This window comes from Dermochelys coriacea, chromosome 1 (genome assembly GCF_009764565.3).
Source record: "Dermochelys coriacea isolate rDerCor1 chromosome 1, rDerCor1.pri.v4, whole genome shotgun sequence".
Taxonomy (NCBI): Eukaryota; Metazoa; Chordata; order Testudines; family Dermochelyidae; genus Dermochelys; species Dermochelys coriacea.
In genome coordinates this window covers 250820662-250838516 of record NC_050068.2, presented here as the reverse complement: position 1 = coordinate 250838516, position 17855 = coordinate 250820662, and the positions used below count along the sequence as shown (strand labels likewise).

General features: G+C 42.5%; 1 protein-coding gene across 6 annotated transcripts in view; it reads right to left on the bottom strand.

Moving 5' to 3' along the window:
- Positions 1-17259, bottom strand: part of TBXAS1 (thromboxane A synthase 1) — a 333339-nt gene extending 316080 nt beyond the window's left edge. The window contains exon 1 of one of the 6 annotated variants that reach the window (XM_043519073.1): positions 17064-17259. In XM_043519073.1, coding sequence (XP_043375008.1) covers positions 17064-17091 — 28 coding nt within the window. In that variant the 5' untranslated portion in view covers positions 17092-17259. Of the gene's footprint in view, positions 1-11873; positions 11996-17063 lie in introns of those variants that run through there. The other 5 variants (XM_038398078.2, XM_043519054.1, XM_038398098.2 and 2 more) reach the window with 5 other exon arrangements.
- Positions 17260-17855: the final 596 nt, after the last annotated feature.

Genomic DNA, 17855 nt, shown 5'->3' with positions numbered 1-17855 from the left:
GATTTTTCCTTATTAAGTGTTGTACTTTGCATGTGTCTTTGGACTGAAATCAAAAACATGAAATTCAACAATTTTGAATTATAATCCATTTCTCCAAAGTGCTTGCAACCCCTCCCTGCTTGGTGTCATACACAAATTTTATAATCATACTCTCTACTCAATTATCCAAGTCCATAATAAAAATATTGACTAGTACTGTATCCAAGACAAATCTGTGCAGGACCCCACTAGTTATGTCCTCCCAGTTTGATTTCAACCATAACTACTCTTTGATTATGATTTTTCAGTCAGTTGAGCATCCGCCTTATAGTAATTTCATCAGGATCACACTTCCCTAGTTTGTTTATGAGAATACTAGTTTGTCATGTGGGACTGTGTCAAAAGCCTTACTAAAATTAAGATACATCACATCACATCTACTGCTCCTCCTCCTCTGTCCCCTAGGCTAATAACCCTGTCAAAGAAGGAAGTTAGGCTGGTTTGGCATGATTTGTTCTTGACAAATCCATGTTGGCTTTTACTTATAACCCTATTATCCTCCAAGTACTTACAAATTGATTGTTTAATAGATATTAAGGTCAGAAGGGACCATTATGATCATCTTGTCCGACCTCCTGCAAAATGCAGGCCACAGAATTTCATCCACCCACTCCTGCGAATTTCATCCACCCACTCCTCTTACCTATGTCTGAGCTATTGAAGTCCTCAAATCATGGTTTAAAGACTTCAAGGAGCAGAGAATCCTCCAGCAAGTGACCCGTGCCCCATGCTGTTCCAGTACGTTATTAGGTACTGAAGTCAGGGTAACTGATCTATAATGATCTGGGTCCTCTTTGTTCCCCTTTTTAAATGTAGGTGCTATGTTTGCCCTTCTCCAGTCCTCTGGGACTTCACCCGTCCTCCATGAGTTCTCAAAGATAAATCACTAACAGTTCTGAGATTGCTTCAGATAATTCCTCAAGTACCCTAGGATTAATTTCATCAGGCCCTGCCAATTGGAATACATCTAAATATTCTTTACCCTTGTGTTTCCCTGTTCTGGCTTACATTCCTTCCCTCCTTAATGTTAATATTAATTGTGTTCAGTATCTGTTCACAATTAACCTTTTTAGTAATAATGGAAACAAAATAAGCATTCAACACCTCACTTCTTGATGTCATGTGTTAGCAGGGACAGAGAGCTAATAAGTAGTGAACCTACACTTTCCCTTTCTCGTGCTCCTAGTGTATTTACAGAATCTCTTCTTATGCCCTTTTACGTCCCTTGCTTGGTGTAACTCATTTTTGTACCCTAGCGTTTCTGATTTTGTCCCTACATGATTGCACTATTATTTTATACTCAACTCACTCTTTCCTGTTGAAGCTGTTCCACTTTGGATAAATACTCACCAGGCCAGAGAAAGAGAGAATGAACAATTCTATAGCCTGGAAGAAGACCCAGGATCCAGATCCCTTTCTGCAGTGACTATTTATACACCATGGAACAGCTTCAACAGGAGAGACTGGATGGGTACAAACTATTCCCCAGCTCAGCGATTACAGCACTCTTCTGAGAGGTGTGATAGACTCCATTCAAATCCTGTCCCTCTCAGGCAGAGCAGGGGATTGAATCTGGGTCTCCCACATACCAGGTGAGTGGTCTAACCAGAGTTAAAAGTTAGAAGACGGGCAGTACCATCACTACCTCCTCCTGTGGCCAGATTTTGAATAGGATCTCAGCTGGTTGGTGACCCCCCGAGCATGCCTACTGGATCTGGCTTGACAGGCACTCTTCCACTTATTTCCCCCCACTTCATGGATCGCTCTAGGACTTAGCTTCCGGGTAGCTAGACGGAGGTAGAAGCATGCATGCCCAGAGGCAGAAACACAGACACTGAGGAAACTTTCATCCTGAAAACTTGGGCACCAAGTGAGTTGAGGCCCCTACAGTGATCAACAGCAGCTGAGTGGGGGTTTTGTGGATCACAGTGGAGACCAGGAATGGGATTTAGGTGCTTAAACCACAGTTTTAGGTGTCTAAGTACCTTTGTGGATCCTGGCTTAAGGTACACGTGTAAGGCTGGCCCTGAATTTAAGACATCTCAAACTGGTTGTCCAACAGTTCTGCAGCCAATGACCAGGGAGCTATAGTGCCTTAGTTGTGTTTTTTCCAAATGATTAGCAATACTTTGAGACCTATCTCGTATTTATAGTTACATGATCCCTCCCTTAACTCTCTAGATTACAATTAAAAAACTGACAATCTTCCCCGTATCAAACAAAAGGGACTCCATTAGAGAGCAACTGCAGGCAGCCTACTTAAAAGTAGGACAGTGGGTTCAGAGAGAATTAACCAATAATGATCGCTACTCCACAGACGAAGTACCTGTGTATTTTGAGTTTGCCAGCAATAGAAATCTAAACTCTTATACAGTTCAGTGCCCCAACAAAATCAGTTCCATGTGCCTCAACTAAAGGAGTCACAGAATAAAAGGCGCGGGGCAAGAGGAATAGATGAGGAAAATCTGATTAGAACTGATTGTCACAGGGCACTGATAGGAGGAAATGTATATTAGCATCACAATGTGCAGTCATCTGCAAGCAGTTTGGGGGGGGGGGGGAAATTGATCAGACCTTGAACTGAAGAACACAATTGCTTATTAGCCCATTGAAAAGAGGAAGAGATTGCAGGTACTGACCACATGCAGCCTGACACTGACATCCTTGAAATGGGCTGAATCACCCAGGCCTAGGGCAACCAGAAAGTTATTAATAATTGGGAAATAAAAGTGCAATTATAAAGTACCTGGAAACAGCAAACACACCAACAAAAAACCCCAGTAGCCTATAACTCTGCAAAACACAGAATGAAAGGAGGGCAGGGAGTCTGGGGCCTTTGATGAATACAAGGATTCTTTGGCCCAGTTCTGTCACCCTTCCTTACATCATGTAGTACATACTCACACAAGAAGTTCCATTGATATATATGGGTCTGCTCACATGAGTAATATTATTCAATGTGAATAAGGGCAGCAGAACTGGACCCAAGAATCTAACCCCAGTGATTCTAACAGCCACAACCGGAGGTAAAGCATGAGTGAAATGGGGAAAGAATGTATGATTGGCTACATAATGCAAACATTCTGCTATTCACCAGCCAAAGAGGAGGAATGACAACTCTAGAACTTCCATCCAACCAGCATATGCTAAAATGGGTGAGTGGATTGGCAAAGAAAAGACCAACAGAGAAAGCATCTAACGAAGTCATTGGTCTAATACTATTGCTGCAGGAACTTTTTAAAGATCAAGAATCATGTAAACCAGAGTGGCATGCAGTTATGCTATTATCCCACATGTATATGTTTAAAGGAAATGCCATTGCAAAAAGATTACATTCAACTGTAAAGTGTAATCAGGAAGCTGTCAATTACTGTTCTTTTTTAAGTCTTGTTAACAATAGCCAGTTAGAGTCTATATGAGGCCACAAAAGTAACTCCTTATTGCATTAAAAAGTTCTACTGGTGAATAAAAAATATGGGAAGATTTTCAAAGGCAAAGTAGCAGATAGGGACCTAACTCCCCTCAGAAGTCAAGGGAAATTAGGCACTTAACTTCTATTTGTGCCTTTGAAAATCTCCCACACAGTATATACAGATATATAGAGATCGGGGACTCTTTATTGAGTAGACAGGCCTGTAACTAGAGCTGATCTAGAGAATAGAAGGGTGTGCTGTCTTCCAGGTGCTAAGATACGGGATGTAGACCTGAGGTTGAAAAGGATCCTAAAGGGAGCGGGAAAGAATCCCCTAATTATCCTTCATGTGGGAACAAATTATATGGCTAGATTCTTGCTGGAAAGTATTATGTGAGACTATGCTAAGCTGGGGAAGACGCTTAAGGAAATCGAGGCTCAGGTGATCTTTAGTGGGATTCTGCCTGTTCCTAGAGAAGGACAACAAAGGTGTGACAAGATTATGACTGTCAACAGATGGCTTAGGCAGTGGTGCTATAAGGACGGCTTTGGGATGTACGGCCACTGGGAGGCATTCATGGACAGAAGACAGTTCTCTCGGGATGGACTTCATCTGAGTAGGGAAGGAAATAGACTTCTAGGATGGAGGCTGGCACAACTGATAAAGAGAGCTTTAAACTAGGAATTTGGGGGAGATGTCCAGGTAATCTTCACGCCAGATTTTAGCATTGAGAGGGAAGAAGACGAAGTAAGAAAGGATACAGCCGTGGGTAGGAGAATGTATATAAGGAGCAAGGGCAGTGTGGATACCAGTCTAATAGGTTATACTGGCTGTAGAATGACTGTGTCTAATAGGGTACAAAACGTGAGCGAGGCCAAACAGCAAAAATTAAGATATTTGTACACCAATGCGAGGAGAAGTGAAACCAGATATTATAGGGATAACAGAAACATGGTGGAATAGTAGTCATGACTGGACTACAGGTATTGAAGGGTATGTGCAGTTTAGGAAAGACAGAAATAAAAGGTAAAGGTGGTGGAGTAGCATTGTATATCAATGATGAGATAGAATGTAAAGAAATAAGAAGCGATGCAATGGATAAGACAGAGTCCATCTGGGCAAAAATTACATTGGGGAGATAACTAGTAGAGTCTCTCCTATGATAGTGCTTGGGGTGTGCTACAGACCGCCGGGATCTAATTTGGATATGGATAGAGCCCTTTTTAATGTTTTTAATAAAGTAAATACTAATGGAAACTGCATGATCATGGGAGATTTTAACTTCCCAGATATAGACTGGAGGATGAATGCTAGTAATAATAATAGGGCTCAGATTTTCCTAGCTGCGATAGCTGATGGATTCCTTCATCAAGTAGTTGCTGAACCGACTAGAGGGGATGCCATTTTAGATTTGGTTTTGGTGAGTAGTGAGGACCTCATAGAAGAAATGGTTGTAGGGGATAATCTTGGTTTAAGTGATCATGAGCTAATTCAGTTCAAACTGAACGGAAGGATTAACAAAAACAAATCTGCAACTAGGGTTTTTGATTTCAAAAGGGCTGACTTTCAAAAATTAAGGAAATTAATTAGGGAAGTGGATTGGACTGAAGAACTTATGGATCTAAAAAGTAGAGGAGGCCTGGGATTACTTTAAATCAAAGCTGCAGAAGCTATCAGAAGCCTGTATCCCAAGAAAGGGGAAAACATTCATAGGCAGGAGTTATAGACCAAGCATCTTAGAGAGGTGATTAAGAAGAAGCGGAAAGCATACAGAGAGTGGAAGATGGGACGGATCAGCAAGGAAAGCTACCTTATTGAGGTCAGAACATGTAGGGATAAAGTGAGACAGGCTAAAAATCAAGTAGAGTTGGACCTTGCAAAGGGAATTAAAACCAATAGTAAAAGGTTCGACAGCCATATAAATAAGAAGAAAACTAAGAAAGAAGAAGTGGGGCCGCTAAACACTGAGGATGGAGTGGAGGTTAAAGATAATCTAGGCATGGCCCAATATCTAAACAAATACTTTGCCTCAGTCTTTAATAAGGCTAAAGAGGATCTTAGGGATAATGGTAGCATGACAAATGGGAATGAGGATATGGAGGTAGATATTACCATATCTGAGGTAGAAGCGAAACTCAAACAACTTAATGGGACTAAATCGGGGGGCCCAGATAATCTTCATCCAAGAATATTAAAGGAATTGACACCTGAAATTGCAAACCCATTAGCAAGAATTTTTAATGAATCTGTAAACTCAGGAGTAGTACCGAATGATTGGAGAATTGCTAATATAGTTCCTATTTTTAAGAAAGGAAAAAAAAAATGATCCAGGTAACTACAGGCCAGTTAGTTTGACATCTGTAGCATGCAAGGTCCTGGAAAAAATTCTGAAGGAGAAATTAGTTAAGGACATTGAATTCAATGGTAAATGGGACAAAATACAACATGGTTTTACAAAAGGTAGATCGTGCCAAACCAACCTGATCTCCTTCTCTGAGAAAGTAACAGATTCTTTAGACAAAGGAAACGCAGTGGATCTAATTTACCTAGATTTCAGTAAGGCGTTTGATACCATGCCACATGGGGAATTATTAGTTAAATTGGAAAAGATGGGGATCAATATGAACATCAAAAGGTGGATAAGGAATTGGTTAAAGGGGAGACTACAACGGGTCCTACTGAAAGGCGAACTGTCAGACTGGAGGGAGGTTACCAGTGGAGTTCCTCAGGGATCAGTTTTGGGACCAGTCTTATTTAATCTTTTTATTACTGACCTCGGCACAAAAAGTGGGAGTGTGCTAATGAAGTTTGCAGATGATACAAAGCTGGGAGGTATTGCCAATTCAGAGAAGGATCAGGATATTATACAGGAGGATCTGGATGACCTTGTAAACTGGAGTAATAGTAATAGGATGAAATTTAATAGTGAGAAGTGTAAGGTTATACATTTAGGGATTAATAACAAGAATTTTAGTTTAAGCTGGGGACGCATCAATTAGAAGTAATGGAAGAGGAGAAGGACCTTGGAGTATTGGTTGACCACAGGATGACTATGAGCCGCCAATGTGATATGGCCGTGAAAAAAGCTAATGTGGTCTTGGGATGCATCAGGCGAGGTATTTCCAGTAGAGATAAGGAGGTGTTAGTACCATTATACAAGCCACTGGTGAGACCTCATCTGGAATACTGTGTGCAGTTCTGGTCTCCCATGTTTAAACAGGATGAATTCAAACTGAAGCAGGTACAGAGAAGGGCTACTAGGATGATCCGAGGAATGGAAAACTTGTCTTATGAAAGGAGACTTAAGGAGTTTGGCTTATTTAGCCTAACTAAAAGAAGGTTGAGGGAAGATATGTTTGCTCTCTATAAATATATCAGAGGGATAAATACAGGAGAGAGAGAGGAATTATTTAAGCTCAGCACCAATGTGGACACAAGAACAAATGGGTATAAACTGGCCATCAGGAAGTTTAGACTTGAAATTAGACGAAGGTTTCTAACCATCAGAGGAGTGAATTTTTGAAATAGCCTTCCAAGGGAAGCAGTGCGGGCAAAAGATCTATCTGGCTTTAAAATTCTACTTGATAAGTTTATGGAGGAGATGGTATGATGGGATAATGTGGTTTTGGTAATTAATTAATCTTTAAATATTCAGGGTAAATAGGCCTAATCCCCTGAGATAGGATATTAGATGGATGGGATCTGAGTTACCCAGGAAAGAATTTTCTGTAGTATCTGGCTGGTGAATCTTGCCCATATGCTCAGGGTTTAGCTGATCGCCATATTTGGGGTCGGGAAGGAATTTTCATCCAGGGCAGATTGGAAGAGGTTTTTCGCCTTCCTCTGTAGCATGGGGCATGGGTCACTTGAGGGAGGCTTCTCTGCTCCTTGAAGTCTTTAAACCATGAATTGAGGACTTCAGTAGCTCAGACATAGGTGAGGTTTTTCGTAGGAGTGGGTGGGTGAGATTCTGTGGCCTGCGTTGTGCAGGAGATCAGACTAGATGATCAGAATGGTCCCTTCTGACCTTAATATCTATTAATCTATGTCAAATAAACTAGGGGTGGCCTACTTTAGCAACAAAAGTATGTCAAATAAGCTATAGTCCATTTTTCTGGCTCCTTGGCGTGCCAGCTACACCGAAATAGAACTCCCTTCAGCTCCCTCGCGCTCATTCCTAGTAGAGCTAATTCAGAGGCGACGTGCATGAGTAAGGGATGGGAGGGGACGGGGGATGTGCCAAAAAGAGAAGAAAATGTAAATTACATAGTAGTAAATGCAGCATTTCCAACTCTCGGGCTTTTATGGTGAGTCTCGTGATATCTGGGTGGGTTTTTCCTAAAGCCCCAGCTCCTTGAGTCATGTAATTATGTGAGACTCTCACTTTCATTAAAAAGGAAGGGTGGGGTAAATTTCTAGCTATCATGGCATCAGAGAAAAGCTTTAAAGCTGTGAGCGCTACAGGCTCCAAAACCAAAGGCAAATTAGATCATATGAAATTAATTATTTTTGCAAAAATCTCATGATTTTTATGCAAAATGGCATGAATTTGCAGTCCTTATTCACGATGTTAGAACATAAGCAGGTATGGTGTCCTTAGCCTCTGTTTGCCAGAAGCTGGGAATGGGCAACAGGGGATGGATCACTTGATGATTACCTGTTCTGTTCATTCCCTCTGAAGCACCTGCTTTGGCCACTGTTGGAAGACAGGATACTGGGCTAGATGGTCCTTTGGTCTGACCCAGTATGGCTGTTCTTATAGTAGCTGTCAGGGAACAAGACCATTTCTGCCCACTTCAGATCACATTTCCAAAACAAGAGAAACAGTTTTCCCACTAAATCAAGATTTCAATCTACAGGTTTTATTATACCCTTTTAAAGCATCTTTTTACTCTGTCTCTTCCACTACTAAGACTTTCCTGTTCGATACTCACAGGATCAAGTGACTGACTCCAGCAATAAGATAGCTCCAGTATCAAGATGGCAGCAGCTCAGGCAGCCATCTTGGAGAAATAGTTGCCCATGTGCCTCAACTTCTAATTGCTTTTCCTTCCTCACTTTCCACTTTAAAGTTTCCATTTTTACTCAAAACATCGTCACTTCCTTGTGCCCCCCACCTCGCCCCCCAAAACACAGTGTTAAGGTAGCAACTGGATTCACATGAAAGAACCTCCATGCCTGCACAAAGCCCCCCCATCTGTTTAAATCAGTGGGGCTCTAGGCAGGGGGTCATCTGAACAGACCCTGCTGAGGGATCAAGACCCAAGTGTGGAATAAGTTTGAATAGATCTTTAACTTTAAAGCTCTATTTGATCTATTTTTGCTGCAGCATCAGATAATTTGTTCTGGAGCTTCTACCTGGGGATGCAGGGCACAGGATGGGTCAGGGGAGAGAAGAATCCTGGCAACTGGGAGATGCAGGGGCCAGTGAAAATGCATTCCATGGGAACATCTACATTGGAGCTGGAGGAGTAATTTCCAGCTTGAGCAGACATACCTATACTAGCTCTGATTAAACTAGTGCCCTAAAAATAGCAGCTTAGCAACAGCAGTATGAGCCGCAGGAGGGGCTAGCCCCTGAATACCTACCTAATGTCTCAGACAGGATCATACTTGGGAGGGCTAGCCACTCCCATCACCAGGTCTCCACTTCTATTTTTAGTGCACTAGCGCTATCAAAATTAGCACAGGTATGTCTACTTGAGCTGGAAATCACACCTACTAGTTCCATTGTGGACATGCCCAGAGAGTCCTAACCCAACCCTGCTTCCCAGCAAATAGAAGTCATCCTTCCTCCTGGTGCAGTAGCCATTAGGGATGGGATCCTTGAAGGTACTTAGGCACTTAGACCCCCAGATTTAGGCACCTAAGTCTCAGTTTTGGCTCCACTACAATCCACAAAATTCCCGCCAAACCTTGCAGGTGCCTACACTCACTCAGCACCTAAGTATTCAGAATAAAAGTTCAATAGGCCCTTTATTTCTGCCTCTGGGCATGCACACCGCTGCCTCCCTCCAGGCACCCACATGCCTATCTCCCACCTACACCCCAGAACAAATCACGAATCAGGAAAGACAGGTTCGGCCACCTTAGTCACATGCAGAACCCAATGTGGTAGGCATGCTTAGAAGCTTCCTACCAGATTGGGCCCTAGTCAGAATCCAGGAGGAGGACATGGTGGTGGTAATAGTGTTGCTGCCCATCTTATAACTTTTAGCCCAGAGGTTAGAGCATTCACCTTGGATGTGGGAGACACAGGTTCAATTCCCCCGCCCCTTAGGGTGGGGAATTGAACCTGGGTCTCCGACATCCCTGGTGAGTACTCTAACTCTGGGATAACTGTTATAAAGGTATGCACCACCACCTGCTCCTCCTGATGTTTTGTGTGGGGCCAGGCAGGCATTTAACTCACTCCTTAGGTGCATAAGCCACCTGACTCCAGGCAGTGGGTTCCCATTAATGGATTGCTAGTGGAAATAGGCACCTTCCTGTAGCCCAGGCTTAGGCACCTACCTCAGACAGAGGGGAAAGGCTTAGGGCACACCCCTCTGGTGAGCATCTCCCACTGGTTAGCTTAGACAGTGAGCCACTTAACATGATGGCTTTTGTGGACCACCATTTGTAGACTGCTATCTCTTCCCATTCATTGTACAGGGAGCTGAGGTGTTTCACTCAGCTTTTTGGAATGCAGCATTACTCCTGTGATTTTCTAGGTGCCTGCAAGTTAGGCACTGTGATGCTCAGCATTGCAACACCTAAATCCTTTGGTGGACCCCACCTTGCCTAGTTGCTTCGAAGAGTACTGTTTATTGGTGACAGGTTTCAGAGAAGCAGCCGTGTTAGTCTGTATTCGCAAAAAGAAAAGGAGTACTTGTAGCACCTTAGAGACTAACAAATTTATTAGAGCATAAGCTTTCGTGAGCTACCAAATGCATCCGATGAAGTGAGCTGTAGCTCACGAAAGCTTATGCTCTAATAAATTTGTTAGTCTCTAAGGTGCCACAAGTACTCCTTTTCTTTTTGTTTATTGGTGGTGACCCTTAGCACATATTTCAGTATTTAGAATCCTCCTGGAGACCATCTTCTGGCCAGCCTGAGTCAGGGATTTACCTCTGTTCTTTTATTTACATATGAATATAATCAAAGGTAAAGAAAAGTGGAAAAGAAACATTAGCGGCAAAGGAGCTCCCAGATGTAATAAGGGGAGTGGAACCGAGAAAGACATGTTTCAGAAGGGGCATATATTGGTGAGAGACCTGAGGCTCAGCGGTGTAACCAGAGGAGCTGCAGCCACATAGAGAGAAAGAGCAGAGCTGGAGTATGGAACACAAGTCTCGTGGTATGTTTAATAAAGCCTGTCTCTTTCAGCTCTGCCGCATCAATTATTGCTAACAAAACACTAGGCTCTTCTGCCCCAGTTAAGATGCAGCTGAATTAATGGTGAATAGTTCTTGGGAGTGGCAATGCGTCTAATGGCTACAGCAAGTGTAGTTTGCGCTGAGCTCTATTCCTAACTGCCACTGGTTTCCTGGTTGATCCAAGGCTAGTTATTTAATATCTCTGGGCCAGATTTCCAAAGGTATTTTGTCACCTATTTGTGCCTTAGCTCTGTCAACTGTAAATTGGGGGGGGGAGAAGGGGAATACCACCACCCACCTTTGTAATGCTTTTTCAGATCCATGACAGAGGAGCATCTTTTCAAGTGTAAACTGCTATTGTCCCCTTAATATGTAAAATGCTAGTTAATTTTATTGGAGCATGTGTGTGCACTGAGATTACTCCCCTTCATATGCAGTTACAGCTGTTTTCTAAATGCAACACTGTATGTTCTCTGTTATGATACAAAATTAATGAACTCTTTGTTTTAAAGACAGTTATACACCTCAGAAAACATGGGTTTATAATGGAAATACTGAGACAGTTACCTATAGCAGCACTAGCGGAAAAGGAAAAGAACTATAAATTCAGCTTGTTTGCCAGTGTATACATTGACAAGGTATGAATAACACATCTCTCTACACTTCCAACATATAGATGTATATATTACTCTTTCCTGTGAGGGTTACACTGAGCAAAATCTCTAAACCGACCATTCCAAATGAGGGAAGGAAAGGGTTCAGAGAGAAACGAGTAACCCTTTGTCTTGTCTCTTACATTACAATCAGGACATAAACAGTGGTTGAAATTTATTAGTGTATACAATTGTGCTTAATTTTAAACACACAGGTGGGTGTGGGGAGGGTTGAGGAAGAGGGTTTGTATTTCCATGATCAACAGAAGGCAAGAAGTTATCCTTTATCCTCTTTTTTTATCATAAGAATTAGCTATTTGGATACAGTTCAAGCCCTTCACTTAAAAAAGTAATTCAAGTTGCATTAAAAAAATAAATTTAAGCAGATATACACAATAAAATCAACTCACCACCCACAGCAAACATATTGATCCTCTTGCATATCAGACCTGGTCTCTAGCTACTAACCACCCTCACCCAGGCTTCTGAACACAGCCTTGTTAACCAATTACTGTAGTTGCTAAAGAATGTTAATGACAAACAGGCTCCAATCCATTTGTCAAGTGAAAGACAAGCAAGCTAATAATTATCAATTGAAATGTGACAGTGGGACATTTCTCTAGGTAGTAAGAGCAACCCAATATGGGCTTACATAATAAAGTTATTCACATGTTTTATGATTTTTACATGTATTGGCAAAAACATACAGCTGCCTTTTCAGACAAGTATTTTGAGACACTGGGTAATAGAAAACCTGTGTCATTTCAAAAGTTCAGGATTTGCTTAATAATGAGGTGGTGGGGAGAGGACCTAAAGAAGACTGGGTAGCTGCTAATTTAAGCCTTCTCTGCTGCAGTAGGAGACCTAGCCATTGTAGATAATAGGAGTCAACCACAAGTACAGCTGAACATGGTTTGTCCTGATCTACAGACCCCAATTAAGCCATGTTTTGCTCCAGTTTAGCAACAGGTGATTTTTTTTTTAAAGTATAGACAAAGCTTGAGAATTAGATCCTGCTCTCCTTACCCAAGTAAGGTTCTCACTGGCTTCAGTTTTACCTGAGTAAGGACCAGGCTCCAAGTTTGTCTGAAGGGCATGTAGTGAAATTTAGTACTCCCAGGTGAAAATTTGTTCATGTTCAAGCTATCCATTTTTTCCAGGAAAAGAGCTTGTTTTAAATCACTGTGACACACGCAAAAGCCTTGCAAGCATGAATAGCTTTTTCCTGGCACCTTAAAAAGGTGCAATAATGAGGGTAAAGGGACTCAGCAAAGTAAGTATCAAATGGATGCTCTGGCTGTCTCTCTATCTTATTTTGGTGTGTAGCCTGCTGAGCATTGCAGAGCTTCAGGAATTGAAATGGTTTAGCCTTAAAACTGCCATTGATTGGGTGGATGGAATTGGCATACATGGTGTTTGACAATGTACAAGCAGTGAAACACCCAAAACACTGTGACTTTGTAGACAAACATTACCCATGTATTTTATTATTAGAGTTGCTTACCTTGGCAATATTTCTTTAATGTATATGAGGCACTTAAAACTCAATCTTACCTACTTCCCACACCAACCTTATATTACTATGCTGTTTAATAAAGAAAATAATTTAAGACATCAGAAATGTCAAGACTATGATGTGTATAAAGGACTCTGAGCATGAGAAGTACCTCACAAATTCTAAGCATTGGCGTGGCTTCTTTTCGCGTCATGGATTACTTTACACACAGGGAATTAATTTAATCTCGCATCATTTTCTATTGACACCTCTGCCATTTGTCCCTCATTTTAGGTCTGTCAGAGTTTTGCTGGGGCAGAGGGGGAGGCTGATGTTGGTTCTTTTATTCACGTTGTATTAATTCAAAGTTCATGAGTGGTGACAGTCCTGAAGCTTTGTGCCTTCTGCTTTCTCACAAGACATCTTTGGTAACTGTGTCAAGTAAACAAGCCCCACCCACATGTGCCTCAATGATCTAGAGGCTCCAATTCTTGGAGTGTAATTCATTGTCAAAGCCCCTCCAGTATTTGGCACCTCTCTGGAGGTTATGAATGAAGCTGCTTTATCACAGGTTTCAGAGTAGCAGCCTGTATTAGTCTGTATTCGCAAAAAGAAAAGGAGTACTTGTGGCACCTTAGAGACTAACAAATTTATTTGAGCATAAGCTTTCGTGAGCTACAGCTCACTTCATCGGATGCATTTGGTGGAAAATACAGAGGGGAGATTTACATACACACACAGAGAACATGAAACAATGGGTTTTATCATACACACTGTAAGGAGAGTGATCACTTAAGATGAGCCATCACCAGCAGCTGGGGGAAGGGGGAAAGGAGGAAAACCTTTCATGGTGACAAGCAGGTAGGCTATTTCCAGCAGTTAACAAGAACATCTGAGGAACAGTGGGGGGTGGGGTGAGGGGCAGAAATATCATGGGGATATATTAAGTTTTACTTTGTGTAATGACTCATCCATTCCCAGTCTCTATTCAAGCCTAAGTTAATTGTATCCAGTTTGCAAATTAATTCCAATTCAGCAGTCTCTCGTTGGAGTCTGTTGTTGAAGCTTTTTTGTTGAAGGATAGCCACCCTCAGGTCTGTAATCGAGTGACCGGAGAGATTGAAGTGTTCTCCGACTGGTTTTTGAATATTCTAATTCTTGACGTCTGATTTGTGTCCATTTATTCTTTTACGTAGAGACTGTCCAGTTTGACCAATGTACATGGCAGGGGGGCATTGCTGGCACATGATGGCATATATCACATTGGTAGATGCGCAGGTGAACGAGCCTCTGATAGTGTGGCTGATGTGATTAGGCCCTATGATGGTGTTTCCTGAATAGATATGTGGACACAGTTGGCAATGGGCTTTGTTGCAAGGATAGGTTCCTGGGTTAGTGGTTCTGTTGTGTGGTGTGTGATTGCTGGTGAGTATTTGCTTCAGATTGGGGGGCTGTCTGTTAGCAAGGACTGGCCTGTCTCCCAAGATCTGTGAGAGTGATGGGTCGTCCTTCAGGATAGGTTGTAGATCCTTGATGATGCGTTGGAGAGGTTTTAGTTGGGGGCTGAAGGTGATGGCTAGTGGCGTTCTGTTATTTTCTTTGTTGGGCCTGTCCTGTAGTAGGTGACTTCTGGGTACTCTTCTGGCTCTGTCAATCTGTTTCTTCACTTCAGCAGGTGGGTATTGTAGTTGTAGGAATGCATGATAGAGATCTTGTAGGTGTTTGTCTCTGTCTGAGGGGTTGGAGCAAATGTGGTTATATCGTAGAGCTTGGCTGTAGACAGTGGATCGTGTGGTATGATCTGGATGAAAGCTAGAGGAATGTAGGTAGGAATAGCAGTCAGTAGGTTTCCGATATAGGGTGGTGTTTATGTGACCATCACTTATTAGCACCGTAGTGTCCAGGAAGTGGATCTCTTATGAGGACTGGTCCAGGCTGAGGTTGATGGTAGGATGGGAAATTGTTGAAATCATGGTGGAATTCCTCAAGGGCTTCTTTTCCATGGGTCCAGATGATGAAGATGTCATCAATGTAGCGCAAGTAGAGTAGGGGCATTAGGAGACGAGAGCTGAGGAAGCGTTGTTCTAAGTCAGCCATAAAAATGTTGGCATACTGTGGGGCCATGCGGGTACCCATCGCAGTGCTGCTGATTTGAAGGTATACATTGTCCCCAAATGTGAAATAGTTATGGGTGAGGACAAAGTCACAAAGTTCAGCCACCAGGTTAGCCGTGACATTATCGGGGATACTGTTCCTGACGGCTTGTAGTCCATCTTTGTGTGGAATGTTGGTGTAGAGGGCTTTTACATCCATAGTGGCTAGGATGGTGTTTTTAGGAAGATCACCAATGGATTGTAGTTTCCTCAGGAAGTCAGTGGTGTCTCAAAGATAGCTGGGAGTGCTGGTAACATAGGGCCTGAGGAGGGAGTCTACATAGCCAGACAATCCTGCTGTCAGGGTGCCAATGCCTGAGATGATGGGGCATCCAGGATTTCCAGGTTTATGGATCTTGGGTAGCAGATAGAATACCTCAGGTCGGGGTTCTAGGGGGTGTGTCTGTGCGGATTTGTTCTTGTGCTTTTTCAGGGAGTTTCTTGAGCAAATGCTGTAGTTTCTTTTGGTAACTCTCAGTGGGATCAGAGGGTAATGGCTTGTAGAAAGTGGTGTTGGAGAGCTGCCTCGTAGCCTCTTGTTCATACTCAGTCCTATTCATGATGACAACAGCACCTCCTTTGTCAGCCTTGTTAACTGCTGGAAATAGCCTACCTGCTTGTCACCCTGAAAGGTTTTCCTCCTTTCCCTCCCCCCCCCCCCCCGCTGCTGGTGATGGCTCATCTTAAGTGATCACTCTCCTTACAGTGTGTATGATAAAACCCATTGTTTCATGTTTTCTGTGTGTGTATATAAATCTCCCCTCTGTATTTTCCACCAAATGCATCCAATGAAGTGAGCTGTAGCTCACGAAAGCTTATGCTCAAATAAATGTGTTAGTCTCTAAGGTGCCACAAGTACTCCTTTTCTTTTCGCTTTATCACACAGTTTAAAAGGATGATAGATAGTTCTTAGTTCTACCAAGGTCAAAATATCTGTGTATTCTTTATTAATAACCTTTACTAATAATCAGAGCCTATCTTCTCTGCAAGGACATTAATGATCCCATACTATTTTTCACAGAAGTAGGGATTTGCCCCACTAACCCTAGCCAAATCTTCCCTTTTAACCACACTGTTCTGCATAGTTCTGTGTGCCCATTGATTGCTGTCCTTCACCCCAAAGGTGGCTGTACTACAGTGGTGCTGCACTTATGCCTTGTGTAAAGCAATTTGTGATCTTTCAGCATAAACCGTTAACTATGATCAAAGTGTGAAAAATTTCTGAGACACCAACTAGTCAGAGGACTAAGGCCAACATTTTCAGGAATATTCACTAACTGTTCATGCCTCAGTCACTGAGCACCCAGCACCATCCCCTATCCTCTCTCCATTGACTGCCTCTGCTTCTACTGCTCAGCCTTCCCAAGCATCTGCATAAAACTGACACTTTCTGGGGAGTTTCATTGCTGCCCGCAGGATTCTGAACTGCAGCAGCATCGAACAGCCCTGACAATTTATCTTGGCTACTGCTCAAACTTATCAGAGACCGCAGCAGCACTAGAACCGTCAATAGACACAGGCAGACGCTGCTGCATCACTTCACTCCAAGTTCACATTTGGATGTTTCTAGTTATTATGGTTCTGGCGATAAAGGCTTTTTTAAAAAAAACAAACAAACACAAAAGCTTAAATTCAGCAAGAGTTCATGGGATTGATCCCTGATGCACCACAGCAAGCTTTGCCATCACAATAGGGAGTGGACTTTTCCCCTCAAATTCTTATTTTATTACTGTCAACCTCTAGGCATATGAGGTATGCTAACCAGAGCCACAAGGCAGGTGACCCCCGGTCCACAGGTGACCTACCTGCTACTTCTGCAGGCATTTTCTCACCTCAACAAAATAAGATGATTGCCCAAACTGAATGAAATGTCACAGGCTCTTAGCCAGAAAACACAATACAAAATCCACCAAAGAGAGCTACAACCCCAGCAAAGCCTAGCATGCCCTTACCTTTAAATCTCTCCCATGTGGCTCTCATCAGTTCCTGTTTGGCTTGTTATCAAGCAACTGCATCGTGACGTTCTCGAAAGGAGTGGTGGAGAATGTAGTTCAGCTTCCCTGCAAAGGGACTGGTGCTTGGAAATCTGCCCTCAGCTGAGGACTAAGGGGAAGCAGCAATAGAACTACCATTCCCAGAACCCCTGCGGCAGATCACATTCCTCCCCTTTGCTCTGTTCCCTGCACAATGGATTGTGGGGATTGTAGTTCCCACTCTACAGGCGGCGCTTGTCCGGGTCAGTAAAAGGGCCGGGGCTGTGACATCTCAGGGTTGATTCTAATGCACTTGGAGAGAGGGGTTTCATGGTTTGCTTTGTGGAAGAAATCAAAACATGTTGCAACGTGTTGAACTGGAATTGAACCCCCCCCGACCCCAATGTATAAAAACTACAAGACTACAAAGTAATTTCACCCTTAAATTCATTGAAGGAAAATGTTGATATCTTTTTGTGCTTTTTTTCTTTAAATGCAAACAGGTATTGCAAAAAATTTAAAAAAGACAACTGCATCTTAATGTTCCCATGCATTAATGAGTTAAGTGGTGTCTTCTTAGTTATGCTATCAGGCCCCGGTCCTGGAAACACACACAGGTCCAACTTTATCGCTCATAAAAATCAATGGGTCTACTGTTCAGCTGTTTAAAATTAGCATGTGCAATAGTGGCAGCCCCATACATCCAAAAATCATGAGTGAGGACCTCCAAAAATCACAAGATTAGCTTTAAAATCATGATAAAAAATTCTG